The sequence below is a fragment of the Saccopteryx bilineata genome, chromosome 2, assembly GCF_036850765.1.
Source record: "Saccopteryx bilineata isolate mSacBil1 chromosome 2, mSacBil1_pri_phased_curated, whole genome shotgun sequence".
NCBI lineage: Eukaryota > Metazoa > Chordata > Mammalia > Chiroptera > Emballonuridae > Saccopteryx > Saccopteryx bilineata.
The window spans coordinates 260,850,570-260,877,850 of record NC_089491.1 but is presented as its reverse complement, the minus strand read 5'-3'; the positions used below and the strand labels follow the sequence as shown (position 1 = coordinate 260,877,850).

At 48.4% G+C, this 27,281-nt stretch overlaps 1 protein-coding gene across 1 annotated transcript in view; it reads left to right on the top strand.

Annotated features, from left to right (window-relative positions):
- The window catches only part of MYO18B (myosin XVIIIB), a 238,619-nt gene that overhangs the window by 74,029 nt on the left and 137,309 nt on the right, over nt 1-27,281 (top strand). The window contains exons 17-22 of the mRNA XM_066260272.1: nt 977-1,121; nt 3,496-3,655; nt 6,917-7,100; nt 7,878-8,100; nt 11,596-11,705; nt 23,386-23,451. Coding sequence (XP_066116369.1) covers nt 977-1,121; nt 3,496-3,655; nt 6,917-7,100; nt 7,878-8,100; nt 11,596-11,705; nt 23,386-23,451 — 888 coding nt within the window. The remainder of the gene's footprint in view (nt 1-976; nt 1,122-3,495; nt 3,656-6,916; nt 7,101-7,877; nt 8,101-11,595; nt 11,706-23,385; nt 23,452-27,281) is intronic.

The window sequence follows — 27,281 nt, the reverse complement described above, 5'->3', positions numbered from 1 at the left end:
CTGGCTGTCGATTTCAACCCCAGAAAAGAAGGCCAAGGTGAAGAGACAGGATGCCTAGGGTCCAGTTCTAGTTCTGCCCGTGTCTCTCCGTGGGACCTTGGACGTGTCCTTTCTTTATGGGCCTCCGAGGAGCATGGGCTAATATTTCCGAGTTCAGGTGGCCAGCTGTCCTGGTGTGCCAGGGGCTTTGCTGGCTTTAGCACTGAAATCCTTACATCTTGAGAAGCTTCTCAGTCCCTGTCATCGAGAGACAGTTGATCACCTTACGTATCACGTTTCCTCCATAGCCACTCAGCACAATGATCGGCTACGCCGACCCATCACGGGCCTCTGGACAAGCCCCTCAACTCCCCAGGCCTCTCTCAGTTGCCCATGTGCAAAATTACAGCGTTACCTACATGGTCTCTGAAGGTCTGGGCTGCATTTAAAATTCTGCGTGTGTGCTACTGAGCCAAGTTCACCTTCTCCTCTGAAACGTGATTTGGACACCTTTTCTCCCCCCTCAAGAGTTCCGGGTAACAAAGTACAAAGACTTCTAAGAGGAAGCGGTGGGCGGAGTGCACCCTTTCATGTCTGGCCGTGCGCAAATGCACCTGGCTGCCTCTGTTTATCTAGAAATGTCATGTACACAGCGCTTTCACTTGTGACATCCTCACACAGCCATCTGCGGGAGGTGTGGCCAGTCTCTACTTTACACAGAGGACACGAGGCTCAGAGAGGTATAGTGAATTGCCCAAAGTCACACAGGAAGTAAGGGTAGAGGTGGGAGTTGGACTATTTGGAACTGAGAGGTTGTTACAGTTTTGCAGTTTCGACACTGAGAGACTCAGGTGAGTGGGAACGTGGGTCCAGGCTGGGACGCTGAGTCATGAAGCCCAGGACCCAGACCCCCGACTCCTCTCAGGGGAAAGAGAAGCCCTCGACAGGCGTCTGTTGGGGACCTGGGCTCCTCATGATGTCATGGACTTCCCACCAGGCCCGCCTACCCGCTGGAGGTGATGCTGAGGACACCAGGGGCCTTTTCTGGGTCCTGGATGAGGAGGTCCGGGTGGAAGGCTCCAGCGACAGCACGGTGCTCAAGCGTCTCTGTGCGGCCTTCGAGAAGAGACCTGGGGCCGAAGGTAAGGAGGGATGGGGAGAAGGGCACTGAGACTAGCCCAGGAGCTGGGATCTGCCCTTGTCAGCTGCAGAGAAAGCCCTGACGAGGCCTGCACAGGGCGGGTCCGAGTGCAGAAATGCCCCCATGTGAGCGTGTGTGTTCTTTCATTCATTCATGCGTTTATTCGTTTATGTACTAACAAATAGATCGAGCCGTGACTGTGTGCTGGGCCCTCTGCTACGTAGTGGTGAACCAGCCTCCTGTGGTTGGTTCTGGCTGAGGTCACTAAGGGATTGAGGGTTGGCAGAAAAGGTGGCCAAGGATTCAAGCCTGGGACATCTCACTGTGAAGGGACCAGGTACAAGGTTAGCGACTGATCGGCAAAAGAGACCAAGGAGGAGTGGCCAGGGAGGGAAGCCAGGAGAACGTGAACTGACCAAATTAAACACTGCGCAGAGGCCCAGTGAAGTGTGGCCAAGGACTGGCCGTGGGTTTGGTCACATGGAGGTCATTGGTGACAGACCAGACTATTTTAATGAAGTGTTCGGGGTGAGCGTCAGACGGGAGTGGTCTGGGAGAAGTTGAGAGAGGACCAGGAGAGGGTCCAGGACAGTTCTCAGTGCTGCTGTCCATGGGGCTCAGGCCAGCAGTTGCCGCGACCCTGGGGGACCAGCTGAGGCCCCTGTCTGGGACATTCACGAAGCATTCCTGCTCTCACATCAGGATGAGGTTTTTAAAGCAGCAGCTGCAGCGGCGACATCTGATGGCCCCAGCAGCTCTCCGTGGACCACGCTCAGAGCCACTAATTCCCAAATTGCTCCCGGAGAGCCTGGCTCTGAGAGCTCCTGGCCGGGCTGGCTTCTGTGCCCGGCGTGGGAGGGGCAGTGCCTGGGACCTTTAGGACCCGTGAAAATTTTATTTCTGTTAAAAGCAGAAGGAAAAAAAAAAAGAACTTGCAGGTCAGATACAGTATTGAATTATATCCTACCCTCCAGTTTATATGCTGATGTCCCAAGCCCCAAGGACCTCAAATTGTGACTATGGAGAGAGATAGGGTCTTTAAAGAGGTCACCCAGGACAGCTGAGGTCATGGGGGTGCATCCCAATTTAATATGACTAGTTTCCCTTTAAGGAAAGATTAGGACACACCCCACCAGCTGCCTGCAGATGCTCAGACTGCGTTTACTTGGTACAGAATTCCAAGAAATGCGGGTCCCTCATTTCCCAAATCACTGCAGTGGTGAGGTAGCAAGTTAGGATTTGGGAGAGGGACTCAAGACCCTAGTACATGTCAGTGCGTTGATAATAGCAGGATGGGAAAATGTAGGAAGATCGTTTAGAATAGACACCAGTACTAAGATAATGCTATCCCTCCTGAGAAGAATTGGTCCAGGGTCATTACTTACCCTGAAAGCATCATTGCACTGGAAGTGATCTGATTAAAACCCAGAAATTAATTAATTAATTAATTAAATTCATTCATTCATGAGGCATTCATTCCACAAGCTCTTCCAGACTCGGTTCTTGTGCCTGGCATGATGCTGAACACTGGGCATGTAGAGATAAACCTTCTGTGATTCCAGGGTGCCAGCAAAGGGATCAACGCAGGACATGACAATGACACTCAGCACTGCTCATTGTGTGACTACTATGTGCCAGGCACTCTATAAAAATATTTCACACACATTGTCTCCTCTGATCCTTATGCCACCCCGGGAGGTAAGCATTATTTAATCCACGTTCCACAGGAGAATAGACCGAGGCTCAGAGATGTAAGCAGCTTGACCCCTGTCGCACAGTAATAAGTAGTAGTATCAGGATTTGAACTCAGGTCTTTTCCAACTCCAAGTCCATTTATTTTTCCCACTCAGTCCCTTGTCTGCCAGCATCTCCCAAGAGTTGGCTGTACATTTTTTTGGTTGATGATATTCAAGATGATTTTAGGTGGCACACAACTATTTTCAAAATATTGAATAACTATGTCTTTATTTTCATGAATATTTAAATATATATATATATGTATATATATATATATAATTTGCACACCAAACCTACAATATAATGCTTCTTTATTAATGGGTTTATCTGTAAAAATGTGACTTGAGTTAAGGAAAACATTAATAACAGCCCCAGTGATACATGCGTATGGTATAATGTCATGAAGATGGCATTAATGATGTTTGGAGGAAACAGGTATTCTGAATTCAAGAGTGTGAGGAGGAATAAAATCCACGTTGGAAAAAGGCTGGAAAAAAAATGTGGGGGAAATGTGGGCCCCCAGAACTGTCAGCTTTAGAAACATATTAAAATGGAAAAAAATGTGTTCTTGGTGATGCTAAATGGTTGCAGAGTGTCCCCACTGGGCCCCAACACTCATGCTCTGCATCTGCTTTCAGAGACCTCTGCCTTTCGACCCTGCGAGCAGCCACTCCAGTGTGAGATCTCCCACCAGCGGGGACAGGACCCCGTGCGCTATGACCTCACAGGCTGGCTCCACAGGGCTAAGCCCAACCTTGCGGCCCTGGACGCCCCCCAGGTCCTGCAGCAGTCGAAAAGGTGAGTCTGGCCAGGCCTGGGAACAGATCCGGGCCCCTCGAGGTGCTGCGGTTCATTCCCTGCTGTGCTGGGGCCATGCAGACACAACAACCCAGCCAGCAGGAGCTGGCCCGGGAGCCATCCCTAATGACGCAGAGAACGTAACTCAAATTGGAGTGCTGCAATGTCTCCCTGGGGCCTGAGTGAGTTCAGCCGAGGAGAAGGGCTGGCCTTTGGGGAGGTGGAACAAAAACTCAAAAGCTGTGATTTCTTATTTTGGCTTTTTGCCTTTTGTTAAGTATTGGAGAGATGATGTGACTGGAACAACTTTTATGGACATCCTAGAACTAGGGGGTTGTAAAACCGAAGTGATAATGTTTTGTAGCATTAAAAAAAGCTCACTGCATTCCCTGACTGCTCTCTTCAGAAGTGCTGGCTGAGGGCTGGCGTCAGTCACTGTGTCAGTTTAGAGTTGCTGGGAAATTGTGTGTGTGTGTGTGCAGATATGATCCTCCTAAGGTCAGCGCTGGAATCCTGCAGGGGCAGAGCTTGGAGACTAGAAGAGAAGCTGAGGCCACCATAGAGGTGCTGGTGGTGTGAGAATGTAGAGGGGACATTTCCTGTCTATTCACCATGTGCCTGCCATCAGGATAAACACTTTATAAGGATCTTATAAATCCTTACAGCAACACCATATCCTCAGCTCCACTTTACAGAAGTTAAAACTGAGGCCTTGGGAGGTGAAGTGGCTCAGCTGTGCTCACCCAGGAAACTAGTAGCAGAGCTGAGACACAATTTGACTAATTGATCCTTGCAGTTCTCAGGACATATGGCCAGAGTTGATGGGAGACCTTTAAGCAGCAGGGCTCATGGCCATACAGCTCCAGAAAAGATACCAAGGCAGGGGACGGGGCACAAGGAAGGTTAAAGAGCATATAGAGGACCGTGTGAGGAAAGCCAGGGGGCCCTAGCCAAGTCCTAGCCCTGTCTCTACTCACCTAGGTCAGCGTTTTTCAACCGATGTGCCACAAGAATTTTTGAAACAGGCAACACTCGACTCTTTAGTCAGGGACACTGACCTCTTTTCCTTAGATTGTCAAATAAAAAAATGACTATAGTCAGCCAGTGTGAATGCCCTGTCTTGAATCATAAACATATAGGTCATATCATAGAGTTGCATCTTATTGGTCGTGTTACGTAATAAGGTTGTGTCTGATGGGTTAATTCTTGGTACCAGAAATCCTTAAATACATGTATGGGCACCTGACTATTTAAAATGTCACTTTGGAGCAAAAAAGGTAGGTAATTACTATTATCATTATTTTTCTTTTTGTAAATCAATCAAAATTATACCTGCTTTATTCAGATTGGGGAAAAAATGTATTTTTTCAGTGTGCTGCAGAATTTTAGTAATTAATGTATGTGTCCCATGGGATGAAAACGGTTGAAAATCGCTGACCTAGGTGACTGGGCACTTTCCCTCCCCAGGGTGTTTTCTGTTTGTTTTGCTTCTTCCACCATAAAAGAAGGGCTTGTTAGATGAGACTGCAAGACCTGGTGGCTGCTGCACAGCTTTGGAGGCAGGCAGCAGTTGAAATCCGCTTTTGCCTTTTTCAAGCTGCATGATCTGGGCCTCGGTTTCATCATCTGAGAAGTGGGTGTGATGACGCCAAGCTGACATGTTCGATGGAAGGCTTTGGTGACGTCACATGACTGATGGCGTATTAAGGAGCCTTGCTCATTGCAGGCCCTGAACACACCTCTTGTGGCCATCTTTCTTCCCTTGCTGCTCTAGGATCCTGTGCTCGGGCTGGGTGAGGGCTGGAGGCCTAGGAAAGGGTGAGGGGAACCTTTGTGGATCAGATAGCCTGGTGTGCAAGGGACATTCTGGAGGAAGCACCAACACATACGGGGAAGGGGGTGGTGAAAGATCAGGGCAGGCTTGGGAGTAAATCCCATTGCGATGTCTTGTTCACTTGAGAGCCAAGCGTTGGTGATTTTGAGAGCAAACAGTGCTTTTCCTTCACGTGTAGTTCTGCAGCCAGGAACGCCAGATTCGCCAGGACTGCTTGCTTAGTGAGCTGACTCCTGGGTGCCACCCAGTCTCTCCGGGGAAGGCCCTGGGGACTTGCTCTGCTGACAAGCTTCTCAGGAGGTTCTTAGGCACTCTCAAATTTTGATCAGACACTTTGGCTTTATATATCAGAAGCTGCGTCAAAGAGGACATGTGACTCACCCAAGGTCACAGAGTAACTGAAGGCCCTCAGAGGTCAGGTCTCCCAACCCTACTGATGAGACAGTCCAAATACAGGGGTCAAGACTGTGGATACGACCTTCTGTCCCTGTACCAGAGGGTGGGGGGGGGTGCCCACATTCCTTGCTCTCTCCTCCCAGGGCTCCTGCTTCTAGGGAGCCCTCCTGGTCCTCTCCTTAATTTTTTATTTAAATATGAGTATATTCAAGCCATTGTTAATGTTTGTGCCTGGTCATGCATTTAACCACTTTAAACAGCTTTGGGGTGTTTGAGACTCATTTCCTCAATAGTTTGCACAGTTGGGTTAGGCACAGAGGGAGGTGGATAGCACATCTTGAGGGCTGGGGCTGGGGTGTGGCCTTCACCTGCAGGGAGCTGTGGAAGATGCCTGCGTGCTTCTATCGCAGGGGTGGGGCGGGGCAGACCTGAGAGGCATGGGGCTTTCTCTGCATCCCAGCCACATCCTAGCGCACAGCAGGGTCTGCCCAGCCTTCTTAATCCTCTTGTGCCCACAGAAGCTGGCAGGGCAGCTCAGGTTTATCAGAGCAGACATTTAAGAGACCCTATCCCTGGCCCACTAATATCAGAACCTATGCATTACAGGAGAGCCCAGGGAAGGCTGGACGTTTCATTGACAGGTCCAGAAGCTGACTGTTCAGCCTCTGAGTCATTCATTCTTGCATGAAGCATAGCCAGTACCTGCTATGTAGTGGACCTGTCCTAGGGATAACAGAGATGATTCTGCCCGTTACAAAAGCACAGGCTTGACAGAATTCCCACAGGTGTGTCAGTGACGGAAATATCCATAGAAGGAGAGATGCTCTAAGGTCAGGGGAGGAGAGAGGCTTGGAGGAGGGAGCTGGCATTTGTCATGAAGCAGAGGCTCGTCTGGCAGAGAAGTATGGTGAACAGCATGTGTGATTCTCGATTCTTAGGGAGGGTTTAGGAGGCAGATCAGCAGGAAACAAGGTGGATTCGTTTCCCATGAGGCTCCTAACGCCCCTGTCTCTTCCCCTCCTCCCTGCCAGGGAGGAGCTGAGGAGCCTGTTCCAGGCCCGGACCAAGCTGTCCCCCGTGTGCCGGGCTGTGGCAGGCCTGGAGGGCACCTCACAGCAGGCACTGCAGAGGAACTGCGCGATGAGGAGGGCCTTCGCCAGCAGCTTTGCCGCAGTGAAGAGGAAAGCCCCGTGCTCCCAGATCAAACTCCAGATAGTGAGTGGGTGCCCTGTCCTCACTGCCACAGATCCTTCCCCAGTGAGCCTGAAGGGGCGCTCCACCAAGGAGGAACCTGAGACTCAGAGCAGCAAAGAAACTTGCCCATAGTCACGCTGCTGGGAAGTGATCGGTCAAGTCTGAGGTCAAAGCCTCAGCTACTTGGTGTTGACTTGAGTGGCTTCAGGAAGTTTGCAGGAACCACAGTTGTTCTCTCGACCAAGGTGACAGATGTTGCAGTCAGACCAGGCCTGCCTGCCTTCCTCCCTCCCCTCCCAAAAGCCGGCATTTTCACCCCTCGGCTCTCCTTGGGAGCAGGCGACAGGCTCCAGCACTGATGTAACTGCATTACATAGATACATACAGCCAATAACAAATGAGAAAATGTGATTGGTCAATGGTCAGGCTGGGCCAAAGGGAGGGACATGGGAAGGATAAATTTTGGGAAAAACTCATAGCATATTATACTGAAAAAGCTCGCAGGCTAGGTGCTAGGTTCTAGTCACTTCTCGTGCTACTGGTTTTATGTGAACTTAGGCTACTTCTTGCCCTCTTCATGCCTCAGTTTTCCTATCTATTACAACAAGATCTATTATATAAAGGCCCCTTATCTTTCATGAGTACAGATCAGGCTGTAGGGAGGAGGTCGTTGGTACAGGACATAGGGGTCCCAAGAGCTGCCCTGGCCAGGCTGAATGTATGTTTGAGGAATGTCCAGACCCCTGTCTGTCTCATGCTGAGACAGCTGGCCCTGACTCCCTTTCCTCTTGGTCCTAGGATGCGTTGTCTAGCGTGATCAGGAGGTCTCAGTTACACTTCATCCACTGCCTGGTGCCGAGCCTAATGGTGGAGAGCAGGGGTGGGCAGAGGTCTCCGACTCCACCACAGCCTGGTGGGGACAAGCCTGGAGCAGGCGGGCCCCTGCCCCTGGACATCCCAGCACTGAGGGTCCAGCTTTCAGGGTCCTACATCCTGGAGGCTCTGCGTCTGCACAGGACAGGTAAGAGGCACCAGAAAGTGAGTACCTTGTCTCTGACTTCTGGGACATGCCCGCCACTAGGGGGCACCCAAGGGACAAGAGCACCAGCTGTGTGCCAGGAGCTTTCCATTAACTTTCCCCAGCAGCCCTGTGAGGGGAAGCTCTGATCACCCCCATTTTACAGATGAGGAAATATAAGCTCAGAGAGGCAAAAGACTTGCTCAAGGTCACACTGCTGAGACATGGCAGAGCCTGGATTTGGACCTATGTCTCTTTACCTCCAAAGCCCATCTTATTTCTGGAAATAGCCATGTGCTCCTGAAAGGTTAGGGCTGTGTCTTATTCATCTTCCTTTCAATAACAAATATGTTAGGAGCTTCTGCTGTGGGATAGAGAGTAGAATTCCCCCAATGAGTAGTACTGTGGTTAAGATGCTCAGCCCGGTTTGGGAGGTCGGTGTGGAAACGGGATAGTAATGCGGTGAGACCAGGGCATGAGTCAGCAGGGACGCAGCACTACCTGGGTGTCCGGAGGAGGCAGCTCTGTGCTCTCACTGGGGAGACTGGGAAAACCTAGAGGAGGGAACGTCTTGGTTGGTTGGATCTTGAAACAAAGCATGCAGCTCCCCTCTGGGGCTTAGGGTGGAGGGGGAGGGATCAGCACATGGGAAGGCAGGGAGGCACGCTGAGCTTGGGATTTCAGGGAATGGGGTTCACAATGAGTGAGGGGCTTGTGGGAGATGGGGTGGGTGGACCCATCAGGGAAGGGTATGAATTGGGTCTTTGGAAATTTGGTTTTCCTCAGGTCCAGCTGAGGAGGTGATGGGGCAGTAGGTGTGTGTGTGTGTGGGAATGAACTGGTTTTAATCAGAGGAATAAAGTCATTAAGGGCTGTATTTTAGAAAGTAAGCATGCATCCGAAGTTGCCCCATTGGCTCATCTTATGTGTTGAGTTGAATCGGAGTCCTTCTGTTTCTTTTCTGCCTCTCAGACCCCAGAGGCCAGCACGTGCATGCGCGCCCCTCCCTGACATTTAGAAAGGCCTCTGGTGCAGGCATTCTCTCTGCAGAAGATGGGATGGCCGGGGCCGGTGGGGAGCCTAGGTGGGCACCCGTTTGTTTAATGTCTCTGTGATCACTGACACCCCAGCTTGTGGTCGCGGCCCCCATCTCTTCCCACGGTGTTAATAATGGAACCCTGGGCACGAGTATTTGACGGAGCGTCTGGGAGCAGCTGGAAGCAGAGACAAGACCCTCACTCCCCACAGCACTGCATTGATTTTCCCTCCCGCGTGCCCAGCCACAGGCAGAGGGAGACAGATAATGTCACGGGAAGAGCAAGAGCGAGATGGCCACAGCCGGCAGCTGATCGATTCTGCCTGGCTGGCTGGCAGGAAATGCGGGGCCCTTGTGGGCACCCTCGACTGCCTGTTAGAGCCTCTGTTTGCAAGCTCAGGTCAGCCCGTCCCCTTCCTCAGGCCCCATGTCACTGCGGTGTCCATCCTCCACATTCTCAGTGCAGCCCAACTCCGTCAGGATGGGTTTTCCAGCTGAGTGAAGGGTTGACGTCTTCTGGTAGAACTTTTCGATTTCTGCCTCCCAGACCTGGTTCATTCCCTTATTATTATTTTTTTTTCTGCCCTAAGCTGCCTCTGTCTTTCTCACACCATTATAAGAAATATTTACATGCACCTCTAGATACATACATATATAAAATATTTGTGGTTTTGAATTTATGCAAACATAACATATATAGATGATATATATATATATACATACACACATATGCATACATACTACATACATATACACTGCTCACAAAAATTTGGGGATATTTTGTTGCTTCATATTCATTTTGAAATATCCCCTGATTTTTGTGAGCACTATACAAGCTACTTGTTGAGTACCTACCATGTGCTGGCACTGTGTCATCACATGTACCGACATCCTTCTTACAAAACACAGAGGCTGGCACATAGAAAATGCTCATTAAATGTTATAAGTCATACATCCTGGTGAGTACAGCTCAGACTCTGGGAGGCCTTGGCCTGGGCTTGACCGTGACCGGCACTGGCAAGTCCCTAGATATGCCTCCTGTTTCTTTTTCTCCTGTAATAGCTCACGCTTCAGTGTAGAGGGTTTGGTGAGTGAATAAGGCAATAACACTCAAGAGCGCCTGGACATGGGAACGTGCTCAGTGCACGTTAGCCTCCTTTACTATAATCGTCATCAGACTTAATCCTTTTAGTGACCCTGTGATAATAGATGCTGTTATTCTCTCATCTGACAAGTGAAAAAAATTGATTCTCAAAGAGATAGGGTCATTTGTCTCCATTTAGAGGGCTAATAAGGGCAGAAATGGGACTGGAACCCAGCTAAGTCTGACCCAAAAGGGCAGGCTTGTAACCTCTCAGCAGTACCCCCTGTCTGTTCGGTCAGCATCTTTCGAACCTGACCAGAGACTCTCCTCTTCCTCCAGGAAGGCTTCTTAGGTTTGCCAGCTGCGGATACTCTGGCTCTTCCTCAGATACTCTGGCTCTTCCTCAGGGTTTATGCATTTGGCTTGCTGTGAGGCAAAGTCTCAAAATGGAGTGAGAGTCAACAGACCGTCTCCCATCAGGCCACTTTAGGGTTTTTTTCATTTGTTTTCTGAGGCCACTGAGGCTCTGCCATGACCTTGTATCAGGACAAAGTCTAAACCTCATGGTCTGGAATTAAAATTGAAGTTCCTTTGGGACCCAGTCTCTGCTCATCTTTGACCCATTATCATCTACTCTCCCCTGGATTAGTTATTGATGTTGTCTGGGTTTGAATGCCAGCTGGGAGAGTTACCATCTGTGTGACTGTGGGCTAGGTGGCTTGCACTCTCTGGGCCTCAGTGTCCACATCTATAAAGTAGGTATAATGATGTTGGCCCCAGAGTGTCTAAAGCACAGGTGTCTTGAACGCGGAAGTGCTCAGTCAGTGCTGGCTTTTGCTATGATGATGCAACAAACTGTTGATTTCCCCCCTCCAGCTCCCTCTCCCTAGACGTCCCCTCCACACCAAGTCTACTGATGAACTCTTGTGGCTCCTTCCAAGGCCATCTCGAGTGTCTCCATCTGGGGAGCTCTCCAGGTGCCCCTTCCCAGGCTCCACACAGAGGGTGTAGCTGTGCCGTCCTCCCGTTAGATTTAAAGAGCCCTTACAGACTATCCAGTGCAGCCTTTCCACGTGCAGTCCTAGGGTGACAAAAAGTATTAGACCAAAACCTTTTTTTTTTCCCATGGTCAGGCCAGTTTGGGAAAAACTCTGGGTTAAGCCAAGCTAATCAGGCTCTTTCACACTTACAGTGGAGCATTTTATAGGGTTTGTGTTCCGCAGAGGCATCTGGAAAATGCGGGTCGAACTCAACCTCTTAAGTTAGCAAACGGGGAAACTGAGGCCCTGAGAAATGAGTCCACATAGCAAGCTAGTCGCCAGGCCGGGAGCAGGGCCCTGGGCTAGCCTTCTCACCTGGACTCCTGTTCTTCTCCCAGGCTATGCTGACCACATGGGGCTCGCCCAGTTCCGCCGGCGATTCCAGGTGCTGGACACCCCGCTCATGAAGAAGCTCGTGTTGGCCACTGACGAAATAGATGAGAGGAAGGTATGTGGATATGGGTGCCGGAGGGGGCGCAGGGCCTGATGCTTCTGTTTCATAGGAGGAGGGACGCGGCCATCTTGACCAGCTGGGATCTGAGAGCTGGGCCTTGGGGCCAAATAGGAGGGTGCTGTGAGGTGTGGCCCAGATCTCTGCTCTAGATTGCACCCCCTGCAGTGTCACTTAGGACACTACTCATCCCCGAGAGGCCCTCCTGAAACCCTGTGTGAGGAAATGTAAGGAAAGAATTAGAATGAGGAGAAGGACTCCTAGTGAGATGGAAAGTTCCCCTTAGCACCAGCCCCTGACGCAGTCTATGGAAAGAGGGTTTCACTGTCAAGAAAACATGGGCAGCGTTTCACACCAGGCTCCCCATCTTATAGAATTACACTGAACTGAGTTCCTCAGGGCCTTTGCACTAGCTGTTTTCTCTGCCTGGAATGCTCTTTCCCCTAGTCTTTGCATGGCCAGGGTCAACTTGCTCTTCAGATCCTGGCTCAGATGTTACTCTTCATCGCGTCACCTTGGTTTAATGTTTGTGCAACCCTCACCCTTATGTGAAACTAGTAGACTCCCCTGTGTGCTTTCTGGCCTGTGGCAAGTGTCCAGTTAAGTCTCTGTTGAGTGAATGAACCGGTGCACATGCCCAACCTTGTATTTCTGCCCCCATGTGTCTCCTTTCTCCAACTCTACTGTGAACTCCTAGGGTTGGAGCTTCGTCTTTGCCCCAAGTGCCAAACCTTAATAGTGTTTCCATTGAGAATAGCCACCAGCTGACTGATGACCACAGAGTTCTTTAGAGTTTGCAAAATCTGATTGCATCCTCCCAGCAAGCCTTGCAAAACAAGAGCTATTATGGCCCTTTTCCAAATGAGAAACAGAGGCTCATAGAAATGAATTGACTCCCCCAAGGCCACACAGCCTGGCATTCGTGGGTTTTGTCCTTGAACCCAAGTTTTCTGGATCCCAGGGAGGACGGTTGAGAGAGTAGGGTCTCCAGAGTCACACTGACCTGCAGTTGACTCCCAGCTGGGCCTGTGTGGAACATAAGCATGTTCTTTCATGTTTCTGCCTCAGTGTCCTCATCTGTGAAGTGGGAACTATTATAATGCCTACTTCAGTGGGGCATTTTGAGGATTACGCGTATGGTATGGTTGACATGCCAGACAAAGAGCCTGGTGCATACGAAGGGCTCAACTCCTATGAACTCCTATTAGCAGCAGCATCACGGTCTTTCTAGGCCAGAGGGATGGCAACCAAGCCACACAGATTGTGCTTTTACACCCACGTGGAAGCCTCCCCTCCAGGCGAGGGTGCCCCGGTGCACCCGAGATGGTCAGCCCGGGAGTCCTCCGTCGCTGAGTCATGAGGCTGGAAGAACAAACGGAGTCACAGTCCTTAGTTCTTTTCTGGGCTCTTCTCAGCAGGAGGGACCAGGGGACAGGCCACCTTCTGAAGACAAGGCAGCACCTTCTGTTTGGCCCTCCTAATTCACCCTGGCGAGGGGACATCAGACCCAGCCGGTGTGGGTGCAGCCCATTTTAGAAGCCATGACACTCTGCCTGGCTTGGCACCAATAACCACTGTGTATTGATCTATATTTGGGGTTCCTTATCCTTCGTTCTCCCCCCAACTTGATCGCTGTTCAGAGCATCTGGAATGGAGCCATCGAAAGGGTCTTGGGCTCCTCTGCCTTTGAAAACAGAACCGAAGTGGGGTGTGGGGAGTTGTCTGCGGGGGCAGTGGGTGTAGCATATGGAAGCGTTTCTATTCCGAACGACTCAGCAGTTCTCCGTCGCATCCGACCGAAACACCTCCACGCGCACGCTGGAGGCCTCGGCAAATGGAAAATTACAAGCGGAATGGACCTGCCGGGGAGTTTTCACTGTGTGTTTTTTTTTATTATTATTATTATTTTTCATTTGCTCACAAATTTCATTTGCTGCAGTAAAGAATTTTGGTAGCAACAAAAGGAAACATCATCCTGCCTCTTATGAAGAAGCTGATAAATATTCATTTGCCAGGCAGCGTGATAGGCTATGAATTATACATGAACATGTGTGCAGGCGGGCCAGCTGTCCACCTGCGTGTGTAAAACAGCGAAGACCTGAGGGTTTAAGAAGACACGTTTGACAGTGAGAAAAGGTCAATATTGTCATCAGACGCCAGACGGCAGCAGAGGGAATTCATTGTCAGGGTATCAAATGGGTCTGGGTGAGGTCCCCTGTGTGCCTAACAAGTGGTGCCTACACATTGGTTTTTCATGCCAAGACTGTTTCCCAGTAACATGCTCTCATTTGGCGGGAACCCCCTGGATAGTTTGTTTTCCCAAAACAAAGGAGTACATGCCTTTACCACGTGTGCACAAACTTTCATTGCAGTGACGTGGAAAGGTTACGGACCCTTGACCTGAAACTGTCCTCAAGAGAGGAAGCCTTCCCACTCCGGGAATTATGCCCGTTCCCCAGCAAAGGTGACTGAGCCAATCACCAGCCAGCCAGGTAGAGGGTTTGAACTCAGGCCCTTGGATTCCTTACACAGGGCTTTTTACTTTTCATTGTGGTCAAACATACAGTACATAAAACTTACCGTCTTAAAGCATCTTTAAGTTTAGGGGTCGATGGCTTTAAGGACATTGTTGTGCAACCATCAGCATCCTCCATCATCAGAATTTCCTCATCTTGCAAAACTGAAACTCTGTACCCATTAAACACTAACTCCCCAACCCTACCTTCTGCCTCTGTGAGTTTTAACTACTCCGGGTACCTCATGTAAGGAACCATACAGTGTTTGTCTTCTTGTTACTGGCTAATTTCACCTAGCATAGTGTTCTCAAGGTTTATCCAGGTTGTAATGTGCATCAGAACTTCTTTTTTTTTGTTAGTGAGAGAGAAAGAGAGAGGAAGGGAGAGAGATGAGAAGCATCAACTCATAGTTGTGCCACTGTAGTTGTTCATATGTGCCTTGTTGGAGGGGGGTTCTCAAGCTGAGCTAGTAACCCCTTGCTCAAGCCAGAAACCTTGGGCTTCCAGCCAGTGACCTTGGCCTTCCAGCCAGTGACATTTGGCCTCAAGCCAGCGACCTTGGGATCATGACTATAATTCTATGCTCAAGCTGGTGACCTCAGGGTTTTGAAGTTGGGACCTCAGCATCTCAGGTTGATGCTCTATCTACTGTACTACTACTGGTCAGGCAGAACTTTTTTCCTTTTAAAGGTTGATAATATTCCATTGTATGTTTATCCCACATGTTGATTACCCCTCCCTCTGCCAGTGGACATTTGGGTTGCTTCCACCTTTTGGTTATTGTGAATAACACTGCTATGCACATGGGTGTACAGATATCTGCTGGAGTCCCTGCTTGAATTCTTTTGGGTAGATGCCCAGAAGCAGAATTTCTGGATCATATGGTAATTCTATATTTAATTTTTTTAATTTATTGATTTAGAGAGAGGAAGGGAGAGAATGAGAGAGAGAAACATTGATTTGCTGTTCTATTTATTCATACTGCCACTGGTTGATTCTTGTATGTGCCTTGAGCAGGGATCGAACCTACAACCTTCACGTATTTGGACAACACTGTATCCAGCTAAGCAACCTGGTCAGGACCTCTCTATTTAATTTTTTGAGGAAACTCCAGGCTGTTCCCCCCCCCATAATTGCAGCACCATTTTATATTCCCACTGGCAACGTACAAGGGTTCCAATTTCTTCACATCCTCAGCAAAACTTATTTCCTATTTTTTATAGTAGCCATCCTAATGGATGTGAGGTGGTACCTTATTGTGTTTTCAACTTTCATTTCCCTGATGATCAGTGATATTGAGCACTTTTTTCATGCTCACACAAGACTTGAGTTGAAGCTGAGGACAAGCAGTGTCCAGTGAAGTTCTCTACAGAATGTGCCATCCATGATGTTAATTTGAAATTATTATTGATTTCATCCAACTTTAGCCAAGTGCCCACTTTGCACCAGATACAGGGGTGAACAGAGCACATTCTCACTGGTGGAGAAGTACGAAAACAAGCAATTTCCACACAGAGAGATGGCTTTGGGATGCCCCAGGGAATACCCCTGAATTTCAGTAGGTGCAAGGGTGGGCACCAGGGAGACATCTCAGAGCAGGTAACGATTGAGTTGAGCCTCACAGGATAATTTAGAGGAATCAGGTAAGTAGCGCCCACATTGGGTACAGCTTGTGCAAAGACCTGGATCTGTGGCATTGCATGGCTAGCTTAGCATACCTTGAGCATAAAGGATGCCAGGTGTCACAAAAAGGGGCTGAAGATGTTGGCAGGGGCCAGACCATGAGTCATGGTTGGCAGGGCCAGAGAGCATGGGCATTATTAGCTGTGCAATGATGGTTCACCGAAAGCCTTTCAACAGAGTGTGGCTTAGACAACCTTATCTTTTTTTTTTTTTTTTTTTTTTGCATTTTTCTGAAGCTGGAAACAGGGAGAGACAGTCAGACAGACTCCCGCATGTGCCCGACAGGGATCCACCCGGCACGCCCACCAGGGGGCGACGCTCTGCCCACCAGGGGGCGATGCTCTGCCCATCCTGGGCGTCGCCATGTTGCGACCCTCCTGGGTGTCGCCATGTTGCGACCAGAGCCACTCTAGCGCCTGGGGCAGAGGCCACAGAGCCATCCCCAGCGCCCGGGTCATCTTTGCTCCAGTGGAGCCTTGGCTGCGGGAGGGGAAGAGAGAGACAGAGAGGAAGGCGCGGCGGAGGGGTGGAGAAGCAAATGGGCGCTTCTCCTATGTGCCCTGGCCGGGAATCGAACCAGGGTCCTCCGCACGCTAGGCCGACGCTCTACTGCTGAGCCAACCGGCCAGGGCCCCAGACAACCTTATCTTTATTACTTGAACTGGCTTCAGCAAAATTATGAAGGCATTCAACTTCACTCTGCACATTCCATGATTCTCTCTAGGGATCAGTGTCCTTATGCTGACCTCCATGGAAGTCTCGTCTCTTCTAGATACCAAGGCATATGCTCAGCTCTGCATAGGGACCTTGTATTTCCTTCTGATAATCTTGGGTCTCTTTCCTCTTTCCTGGGTTTTTCCATCTTGTTAAAATTGTACCATAAACTACACTGAAGTCCACCCCGAGTCACAGAATGGTGGGCTTTCAGGCAGGTCAGTGGAGGAGTTCTTTCAGCTCACCTTGGCTATGTCTCAGCTTCTGGTCCCTCAACTTCTCTGCTCCTGAGTCAGGAGTTGCCAAGTCTCTCTGATCAATGGGACAAAACGCCTGTACCCTCCTCCTGTGAGAGTGCCTATAGGATGATGGATTTTAGCCAACAAAATCTCTGTCCCTGAGGACTTGATCTGAAGAACACAATTTAGGAATGTTAATCTGTCTTCTCAAAGGCAGCCACTCTTACTTCATCTCAATCCCTGCTGGACACTCAGTTTCCTCCAAATTTGTCTCAGAGTCTTTTTCTTCTGGAAAGAGGCCCTTAAAGAGCCCATGACAGCGAGGGGGAGCTGTCCACTCAGGGTGCTGAACCACTATTCATGAGCACCTATGGTCTTAGCCCTCTGAAATTTATTTATCCATCATTGTTTTCCTGCTCACCTTGCTGTTCCCATTTCATGTCTACTGTTTTAATAATTTTGTGTTTTTCATTCAGTGTTAACCATACAATTATATGTGTGTATGCATGTGTGTGTGTTTTTCATATAGTTTTTGCTTTGTGCCAGGATTCTAGTTACAGTCCTGAGCTAGTGTTAAAAATAACAGAGATGTAGTCCCCACCCTTATGGGATGAATTAATCAGTGTGTGAGAGATCCACTGGTTAAAAGCCTGTGGTTTAGATTCAGACAGGCATGGGTTCAAATCCTGACTTCTCACATCTCTCTTCCCAGTTATTCATACCCACAGATAAGATTTAATTGGGCACAACAAAGCAACTGGCACATAGTAGGTGCCTAAGAGATGGCAGGTGTTGGGCCATAGCATTTCATGGACAAGGTACAATGCTGACAGCAGCCAAATAGTTCCCTGGGTGAACATTCAATTCCATGAACAGGGCTTCTCCACTTCACATCATTTGCTGAGGAGTGAGTTGGGGAAGCACTTCTCAGCCATGGCTCCTCATTATTCCTGGAGTCTCTCACTGCCAGTTTTACAAGTTCAGCTCCTGGAGAGATGTCAGCCCACATGCTTTTGGGTGTATCCTGTTGGACATTGTGAGAAAGCTCTTTGCAGAATTCTAGGACACAAAGGGACTCTTTATTTCTCTGCAAGTGGAGGCATGCGTTGGGTTTCTCCTAGGTACACTCCAGAACTCATAATTTGAGCCTAGAATGGTGGAGGGGAAAGGTATGCCATCCCTGCACAGTGTCAAAGAAGGGCTCATAACCTCAGAACCTCCACCAGCTGCTTGAATTTGTTAAACTTAGCATGTTCCAGGCATGATATAATAAGCACTCTATATACATTATGGTAGCTGCTTGGAAATCTTTGTCAAGTTCAACCTCTAAGCCCAGAGAGGGTTTCTATTGACTGCTTTTGTTTGTTTCTTTGAGTATAGGTCATACTTTCAAAAATTTTTTTTGCATGGCTTGCAATTTTTAGTTTAAAATTGGACATTTTAGATAATATGTGATCACATCTCTAGATTCTGGCCTTTCCCCAACTATTTAGTAACTAACTTATCTGGACTAGATTTATGGAGTCTGTCTCCCCTATGGTATGAGACTGCTGATATCTCTGCTCAGGTTTTTGTATTTTTTTTTTTTTTTGTATTTTTCTGAAGCTGGAACCGGGGAGGCAGTCAGACAGACTCCCGCATGCGCCCAACCGGGATCCACCCGGCACGCCCACCAGGGGGCGATGCTCTGCCCATCCGGGGCATTGCTCTATTGCAACCAGAGCCACTCTAGCGCCTGAGGCAGAGGTCATGGAGCCATCCTCAGCGCCTGGGCCATCTTTGCTCCAATGGAGCCTTGGCTGTGGGAGGGGAAGAGAGAGACAGAGAGGAAGGAGAGTGGGAGGGGTGGAGAAGCAGATGGGCGCTTCCCCTGTGTGCCCTGGCCGGGAATCGAACCTGGGACTTCCGCACACCAGGCCGATGCTCTACCACTGAGCCAACTGGCCAGGGCCTCTGCTTAGGTTTTAATTCTCTTTTTTATTATAAACTGTGGGCTTTCGAGGGTTGGTCTGCACCAGCCTAGCCTAGTGTTCAGTAGAGGTTGTGATCAGATTCCTTGAATCTATGAAGCTTTCACTGAATTCTTGTTACCATGTGTGCACTGGGAAATGTGATCAATGCTCAGGTGTTTACAATTGTGTCTCAGCTTTTACTTCTTGTTTGGCCCATGGCTTTATGTTTAAATAGGGGAATGTAGATAGCTAGGGTTGTCTCTGTCTCTCCTGATCATGTGCATGGCTTTGATCACATGTGCAGCCTTTTAGTGGCCAGGAATAAGTGGGAGCTTCTCAAGGTACCCTACGGCTGTCCCATCCCCTGTATCTCCTTGTTGAATTTCTACTGGTCAATGTCCGTTGCTTGCCCCAACCAGGATAACAATCTCAGGCCAGCTGTGCCATTGACTTTCACTTGTTTGCTGCCAAGATCACTAGTGTTTCTGACAGTAAACCTGGGTGTGGGCTTTTCCTGTGTTTAACCCCATATAGGCAGCCCCTCCTGCTAGATCTCCAGCTTGCCTCACCCTGGCAGGATTGCTGCAGTGACAGAGCCTGGTGGGGGTTGGAAGAGCCCTAGTCGAGATTGTCACAAGCCCCCACCCTTCTTACCTGAGGTTCAACAGGTTTTTCTTGAACAAATGTTTCTTAATTTGTTGTATCCCCTGGCTCAATTTCCAGAGGATTGAACTTGTGTTTTGAACACAGTATTCATTTTTATCATTGTCTTTCTGGGGAGAGGATTTGTCGAGCTCCTTGCTCTATCCTATGTGCCACTTTTGTGACCTCATGAGGTCCCCACTGCAATCTTGTGGGATAGGCATGATTAATTAGCCCACATCCTAGAATATGAGGAACAGAGAGGCGGGATGGGGGGACTCGCTTAGGGTCACACCGTCTGGTGACCAGTGGGGCTGGGCTGGGCTCCACTCTCAGAGGACAGAGGAAAAGCCCCAAACGCGGGTTCCTTCTCCCTCCATCACTTCTTGGCATGTGTCCTTTGACAAATGATCTCACTGCCCCAGATGACAAATGATCTCACTGCCCCAGATGTCTCTTTCTTTCTCTGTAAAATGGGCATAAAATAGTACCCATTGCAGAGGTTTGAAAATAAAGTGAGTTATGTGTAAGGCACTTAGAGCAGTGGTCAGACTCCAGGTCACAGAGAAACTGTTTTCATTGGAGCAGAATGGCCAGCGTTTTCCTCAGCATTCCCTGTTGAGAGAAATAAACTTCAATTCTCGGGACAATTCCGAGGGCAGCGCTTCACAGACCTTCAGGACAAGGAGGAAATCGCTTATAGGAAACCTGGAGTATTGCCCTGGATTCTGGCAACCAGCTGTTGGCTAATGATTACATTAATGTGCGACCCAAATGAAATCATTGATATTTCACCCAACAAGTGACAATTTCTAAGAGTAATATTAATGATGATAATCATAGTAATTAAGTCCAAAGTCGCTTACAAAGTCATTTCCACGGGTTCTCAATTATTCATCCCAATGCTGGTGCAGTTTGCACAGGGGATCTTGTCACCATTTTGCAGGTGAGGAAAAGGAAGGTCAATACCTATAGCCACTCACTTGCTACACCATTTGGACTTTAACTTTCTCCTCTGTACAATGAGGTCAACAGGACAGAATATTTTTGTTAGACTTAATATTCTTGGCTGCACAGGTAGTTCAAGGGCTATAAGAAACAAGGAGATGGAGGAGAATCCTCCAATGCTGTGGGGGTGTCCTGTGTGTGTGGCAGCATTTGGGGTGTACCTGGGAAATGGAAGCTTGGTCTGTGGTCTCCAGGACCTCTACCAGGTTTTGAGCATGACAGAGCTGGTGGGACTGGCTCTAGGGCATTAGGACTAGCTCATAATATCTATTAGTGCTTCCTGTATGCCTGGTACTATGTCAAGTCCTCCACAAGCACAACCACAGGATGTTCTGAAATAGTGCTGTTATTCCCACCCCCACTCCTCCATCTTTCTGATGGAAGAGCCTACAGCTCAGAGTAAAATGCTTGTCCAAGGTCACATGGTTCATGAGTGCTAAAACCCCGGTGGATCTGACTCCAGATTCTTGCCTCCTCTTCCCCCCACAACATCTCTGAGTATTGATTCTAAGGTAGACTTAGAAAAATTTCATTGACTGTAGGTTTCATTTATTTTTTATCCATTCTATTTTCAGCCCATTTTTATTTTGTTTTCCTCTTGCGCAGAGAGAAAAGATGTTGTACTTTGGAGATATTGGTTTTATGCATTCCGTTGCCTATAGCTCCCTTGGAACATTTTTGGCTAAAATATAATAAGTGAAACCACTAAATTGGGGGGGCATTATGAAATGTTCTTGCAGGAGGTCAGAGGAGGGAACTTCCTTCCAGATTACAATCTTGGGCTAGACTTTTAATAAGCTCTTTTTCTTTGGGGGGGGTGTCTTAGGAAGTTTTCTGTGATACCGATGACCCGTGGAATTGAAACTCATCTAGTAAATTACTCCCATCTCATAATACCTTTTGCTTCTTGAGTGTCACAATTGCTTTTCTGACAGTTTATTCTGAAAATTGACTCTGATTTTCAGTGGATGGAAGGTCCTTGAGGGACTGCAGGGGGGTGGAGTGGGAGGAGAAATGGCAGTCGCAAAGAAAGCAGGCACCACCTGTATCTCTCTCTGTCAAGGTTGTTTCAGCCTGCAGGACTTTATGAAAAGAGGAAAATTCCATTAAATAGCTGATGATTTGGCCACTGCTGCAGCCAAGACTCTCCGCCAGGGAATTTGTTTCTCTTGGATGCGTCTGCCTTTCTCCCTCCTCCCCCTTAACCCCATCGGATCTCTCTTGTTTGGTTATTCATTCATTCAGTCAGTCATCATATTTACGAGCTCCTACTGTATGCACAGAACAGTACCAGGTGCAGTGGAGGAAGTAAGAGATGAATTAAACACAGGCTCTCCCTCCATAATCTAGGCCAGGCACAGAGAGGGTTAATGGCTATGTCGTTGATTCAGTCAATATTTTTTGGGAGCAAGGCAGTCACTGGTGAGTACAATGAAAGAAGGAGAGAATGTTGGGGTGACTGTCACAGTCGACTTTAGTGACACAGTGGGTGAATTTCCTAGTGGCTTAGAGTCCTTTGGAACAGCCCTGGTTATGTGAAGCGGTCAAGACAGATGCTACAATGTGGCCAGACAGGCCTCAATTAAAATTGGCTTTGCTCACGTGTAACCTTGTAACACTGAAGAAATGACTTATTTTGTGTGTGTGTGTGGGCGGGGGGGGGGGATTAAATATGCACAACACAGAATTTACCATTTTAACCTTTTTTTTTTTTTTTTATTTTTCTGAAGTTGGAAACGGGGAGGCAGTCAGACTCCCGCATGCGCCCGACCGGGATCCACCCGGCATGCCCACCAGGGGGCGATGCTCTGCCCATCTGGGGCTTTGCTCTCTTGCAACCAGAGCCATTCTAGTGCCTGAGGCAGAGGCCACGGAGCCATCCCCAGCGCCCGGGCCATCTTTGCTCCAATGGAGCCTTGGCTGCGGGAGGGGAAGAGAGAGACAGAGAGGAAGAGAAGGGGAGGGGTGGAGAAACAGATGGGCTCTTCTCTTGTGTGCCCTGGCTGGGAATCGAACCTGGGACTCCTGCACGCCAGGCTGACGCTCTACCACTGAGCCAACCGGCCAGGGCCATTTTAACCATTTTTAAGTGTGCCGATCACTGGTATTAAACACATTTACGCAGTTGTACAACCGTCACCATCATCAACCTCCAGAATTCTTTCATCTTGCAAAACTGAAACTCTATCCCCATTAAGCACCGAGTCCCTAGGCCCTGGTAACCACCATTCTCCTTTTCGTCTCTATGAATCTGACTGTTCTAGATACTTCATAGAAGTACAATCATGCCATATTTGTCCTTTTGTGATTAGCTCATTTCACTTGGAATAATGTCCTCAGGGCTCACCCATAATGTAGCATGTGTCAGAATTTCCTTCCCCTTTCAAGCTGATTAATATCCATTTTACGTTTACACCCCATTTTTCATCCATCTGCCAATGGCCACTTGGGTTGCTTCTACCTTTTGGAGTTCAAATATTTATCCAGCTCCCTTCTTTCACTTCTTTTGGGTATACATCCAGAAGACGAATTGCTGGATCATATGGTCATTCTGTGTTTAATATTTTAGGAACCCCCATACTGTTTCCCATAGCAGACACATTCATCATTTAGTTTTGTATCTTTGGTTTTCTTTTCTATAAAAATGGGCATGGTAGTGCAACAACCCACCTAGGATTGCTTTGAGGATGAAATGAGATGGTGCCTGTGAAGGTCCCAGAAGAGTGGATGGCACATAGTAGGTGCTCAGTGTATGTTCATGACATACACTGGTATGTCATGCGAGGTAGGGCTCTGTTAGCCAAAACTCACAGACATGTGGGGTCATCCTCTCTCTCCCAGCCATCCAGGCAGCCTGACGTCCCACTGGAGGAGTCTCCTGTCTTCTCTCTGTCTTCTCCTCTAACCTTTCTCTTCTTCCCAGGCTGTGGAGGAGCTCCTGCAGACCCTGGACCTGGAGAAGAAGTCAGTGGCCGTGGGGCACAGCCAAGTGAGTAGAGCTCGTTTCTTACGCCATTTTGCCCATCACATCAGGAACCCAGATGGGACCCATGCATGACCTACCTCGAAGTCCGTCCACTACATCTGCCTGTCTACTTTTCAATAAAATGAAAATGGGGCTATTGATTTTCTGCCCTGCCTATCTTATAAGGCCATGAAGATACAATGTTATAACGTGGGAGGAAATAACATTGAGAAATGTCATTCATTAGAGGTTACACCCTGGAGACGTCAGTGTTCTGGAAGAGCTCCCGTGCTGGACCTCAGTCTGCCTTCTGGACCCTCAGACAGAGCTGCCAGCAAACACTCATCCTCGCTCAGAGCCTTGCAACTTTTACTTTGCAACCAGCTGTAACACAGCTGTAGTCCTTGCCCAGGAGCAGCAATCAGGGAAAAGAAAGGGCTTGCGAAGAAGAAGGCAGCCCGTCATGATCAGAGTTGAGAGAAATAGCTTTTTCCAAGCTGGCATTGAGCCAAAAGCCTTCCCAAAAATGTTTAAATGTTTGGGGAATTTTACAGAGCCCTAATAGGCTCATATTTAAAATTTTCAAGAGGAAAATATGGTATTTAGGGCTTCCCAGACTATGTGACTATGGGACCCTCACTCCCACTGTATTTTTTTGTGGAAAGCCCATTACTATAACCCAGATTTGGGAAGTGGGGTACAGAGATTGTAATTAGTTATTTACTAATTGATTAGTATCAGCCAATAAACCTTTGTCCATCACCTTCCACCTCCAAGTGCTATTCGAGGTCCTGGGGAAGGGCCCTGGGTTCCAGAAGCTTACCGTGGTGGCATTATTTGTCCTTAGCATTTCCTGGAACCCTGAGTAGCCTGACTCATCCCACCTCCGTCCTTGGAGAGCTTACGGTCATTTATACTGATCATTGCCCCATCCACACATGAGCCTCCCCCATAGACCTCATGGTCCTGCTAATGTGCATATTCGAAGCTATTTGTCTGCTGTGAGCTCAGCCTGATTTGTCCTGCTGGGAGTTGGCAGCGACTCTGCAGACATTTCCAGTTGAGGGAATAACCCCACCAGTCACTGGGCTGCCACCAGGAGCCAGGTGTGAAGCCAGGTGACTTCACGTATTGTTTTTGTTTCTCCTCTGTCACCTCCTGTGAGGTCATTGTTCTGTCTCTTCTCTACAGGTGAGGAAGCTGTACCTCTGGGAAGTCAGCCCCTTTTCAAGGTCTAATAGTTAGGAGTAGAGATGAAGCTTCTGTGAAAACCTGGATTAGTCCAAACCCAGTCTTTTCAATATACCATGGGTTCTATTATTTATTAATGTAAATAGATCATGCCATCTTTATACACAGGTCTTTGTGGTGCTGAGTCAGAGGAATGAGTCCTCAGCTCTAAGAGCGCCATCCTGCTAGGCCAGCTGTTCTCACAGTGTGGTCCTTAGGCAGCAGCATCCGTTTCCCCTGGAAACATATACTCCTAGTTGCTACCCTAGACCTGGTGACTCTGAAGCTCTGGGCGTGAGACCCAGCAGCGTGGGTTGTAACAAGCCCTCTAGGGGGTTCCAGGGCACACTCAAGTTTGAGAACCACTGGTCTAGATAACCACTCGTTTATTTCCTAAATGCCAAAACCAGTCCCTGTGAGCCCAGCAAGGAAGAAAGCAGAGGAAGCTGAGAAGTCACTATGCAGTTTCACAGTGGGGACAGCAAGGGGTCTATAAGCCATACACCCCAGTAATAAAACATTGTTACTTGTTAGTGATACTTGGTATTCACTAAGAAACATCAAGAGCAAATCAGGGTCAAAGTTTCCTTTGGAAGGCAGGCTAGGCAATAGACTGTGATCTTTAAGAGCAGATGCAACACTCACCCGTTGAGGGATTTGGCACTTCATAGATGGGAAGACTGTGGAGTGGACAGACAGCAGGCTGAGCGGGCCCACACCCAGGCTCACTGTGTCCTGATTGTGAAAATCTGGAGAGAGTGAGGTTGCCCCTCCGAGCCTCAGGTTCCTCACCTGTAAAACGGAGCTGTTGCTTCCCACCTCCCATGCCGGCGATGGGAACCAGTACACGGTCAGCTTCCAGGGGTTGGCTGTCATTTCCTGTTGCATGTGTTTGTCACTGGGGTAACAGGCTTAATAAATAGGACAACACTGTAACGTTTAAAGGATAAAAATTACTTAGAAATTACTCAGATGAGAAGAGCTCATTCCTCAGCAGTCCCAGACACAGAAGCTGTCACCGAATCAGATGTTTCAGCCTTAGCCTCCAGCATTCCTAGAGGAGAAGCAGTTGGCATGGCGGGGGCTCCTATACATTCCCTAAAGATGAGGCCATCAGGATGTGACACTCTGCTTGGGCCCAATAATTAGCTGGGCCCGTGAAAAGCAAATAATTTAGATTTTTCTTTGTGATCGTCAGCCCCTGGTGCCTCATCCAGGCCTATGCCAAGGGCCGTGACATGTATGAAAAAGGTGAGAGTCCACACACGGTGGCCTTCAGGTCAGCGATAGGCTCTTCGAAGGCAAATAAAAAATCAGAATAAGATTCTGCTGAGACGATGACTTATTCCTATTCTCTGTACGGTCGTTTCCAATTATCTTTTTAATGAAAGCTTCATACTTAATCAATAGCGGTTTGGGCAGAACCCGCCGCCTTTTGTAATATATGAACTAGTCTCGTGCTGTCATCGCTTTGATCATTGATTTTTTTTTTATAGCAGCTTTTGGGACTCACTAGCTTGTGAAATTAATATAGTCATTATGGAGGCAATCTGATAGGTAATGAGTCAATCGTGTCTTTATTTCAATGAGGCTAATTGTCTCGGTGTCCCTGGATGATCTGAAGTGTTCGGTAAAGCAATGGAAGGTTGCAAAAAACAGAGCTAAGCCCTGATGGGTTGTGTTAATTTTCATTTTCCCACCGAGAAAGGGTTTTCTGTGGGAGTGGCGGAGTCGTCTCTATTGCAGAAAATATGTGCCGGGGAATGGAGGCAACATTGAGATCCTTTGTTCCCCCTGGACTGAAATTGCAATCCAACCCCAAATTGAGGGCGTGCGTATCGTCTTGAGTAAGGAAATGAAGCCTCGTGTTGATGTCGAGAATGGGTACAGATGAGCTCAGGTTTTGAGTTCCAGTTAATCACTGACTGTGTGAACTGGAATCAATTGCATGATCTTTCTGAGTCAATAGATTCCTCCTAGGGTTTTTTTTTTTTCCTGAGTGTTAAGATGGTACATGGGAGACAGAGCTTTGAAAAATGCCGATGCCACGCAAATGTTAATTACATTCAGTGATAATTGTAGTGTTGTCTGGAGTCAGAGAGAGGGAAATCAATCCTGGTGTTGCCACTTGCTGGTGGAGGCTCATGGGGGACTGACTGGCCTTTTTTAGCCTCAGTTTCTCCCTTCATAAAATGGGGGATGTTGTAATAATTGCCATATAGGATTATGCATGTAAAATGTTTTACGAGCCTATCAGTGGTTTGTTCAGATCCAGAACACATCCGAGGTTCCAGGATATGTTAACCATTAACTGATAATGTTGCCGATGACTTGAGAATATCACTGATTAAACTGGAGCTGTCCAGCCTCTGGCCGGTTGCTCAGTCGGTTAGAGAGTCCTTCTGAAAAGCCAAGGTTGTGGGTCCGATCCCTAGTCAGGGTACAGATAGGAAGTAACCAGTGAATGCACAACTAAGTGGAACAAGAAATGAATGCTTCATGCCCTCCTCCCTTCCTCTGTCCCTCTAAAATCAATTAAAAAAGAAAAGGAGCAGCTATCAGTGCTTCCAGAGATATTGAACGCCTTTGGGGTTCCCCGCCACATTGGCAAAGATGTGCAGAGG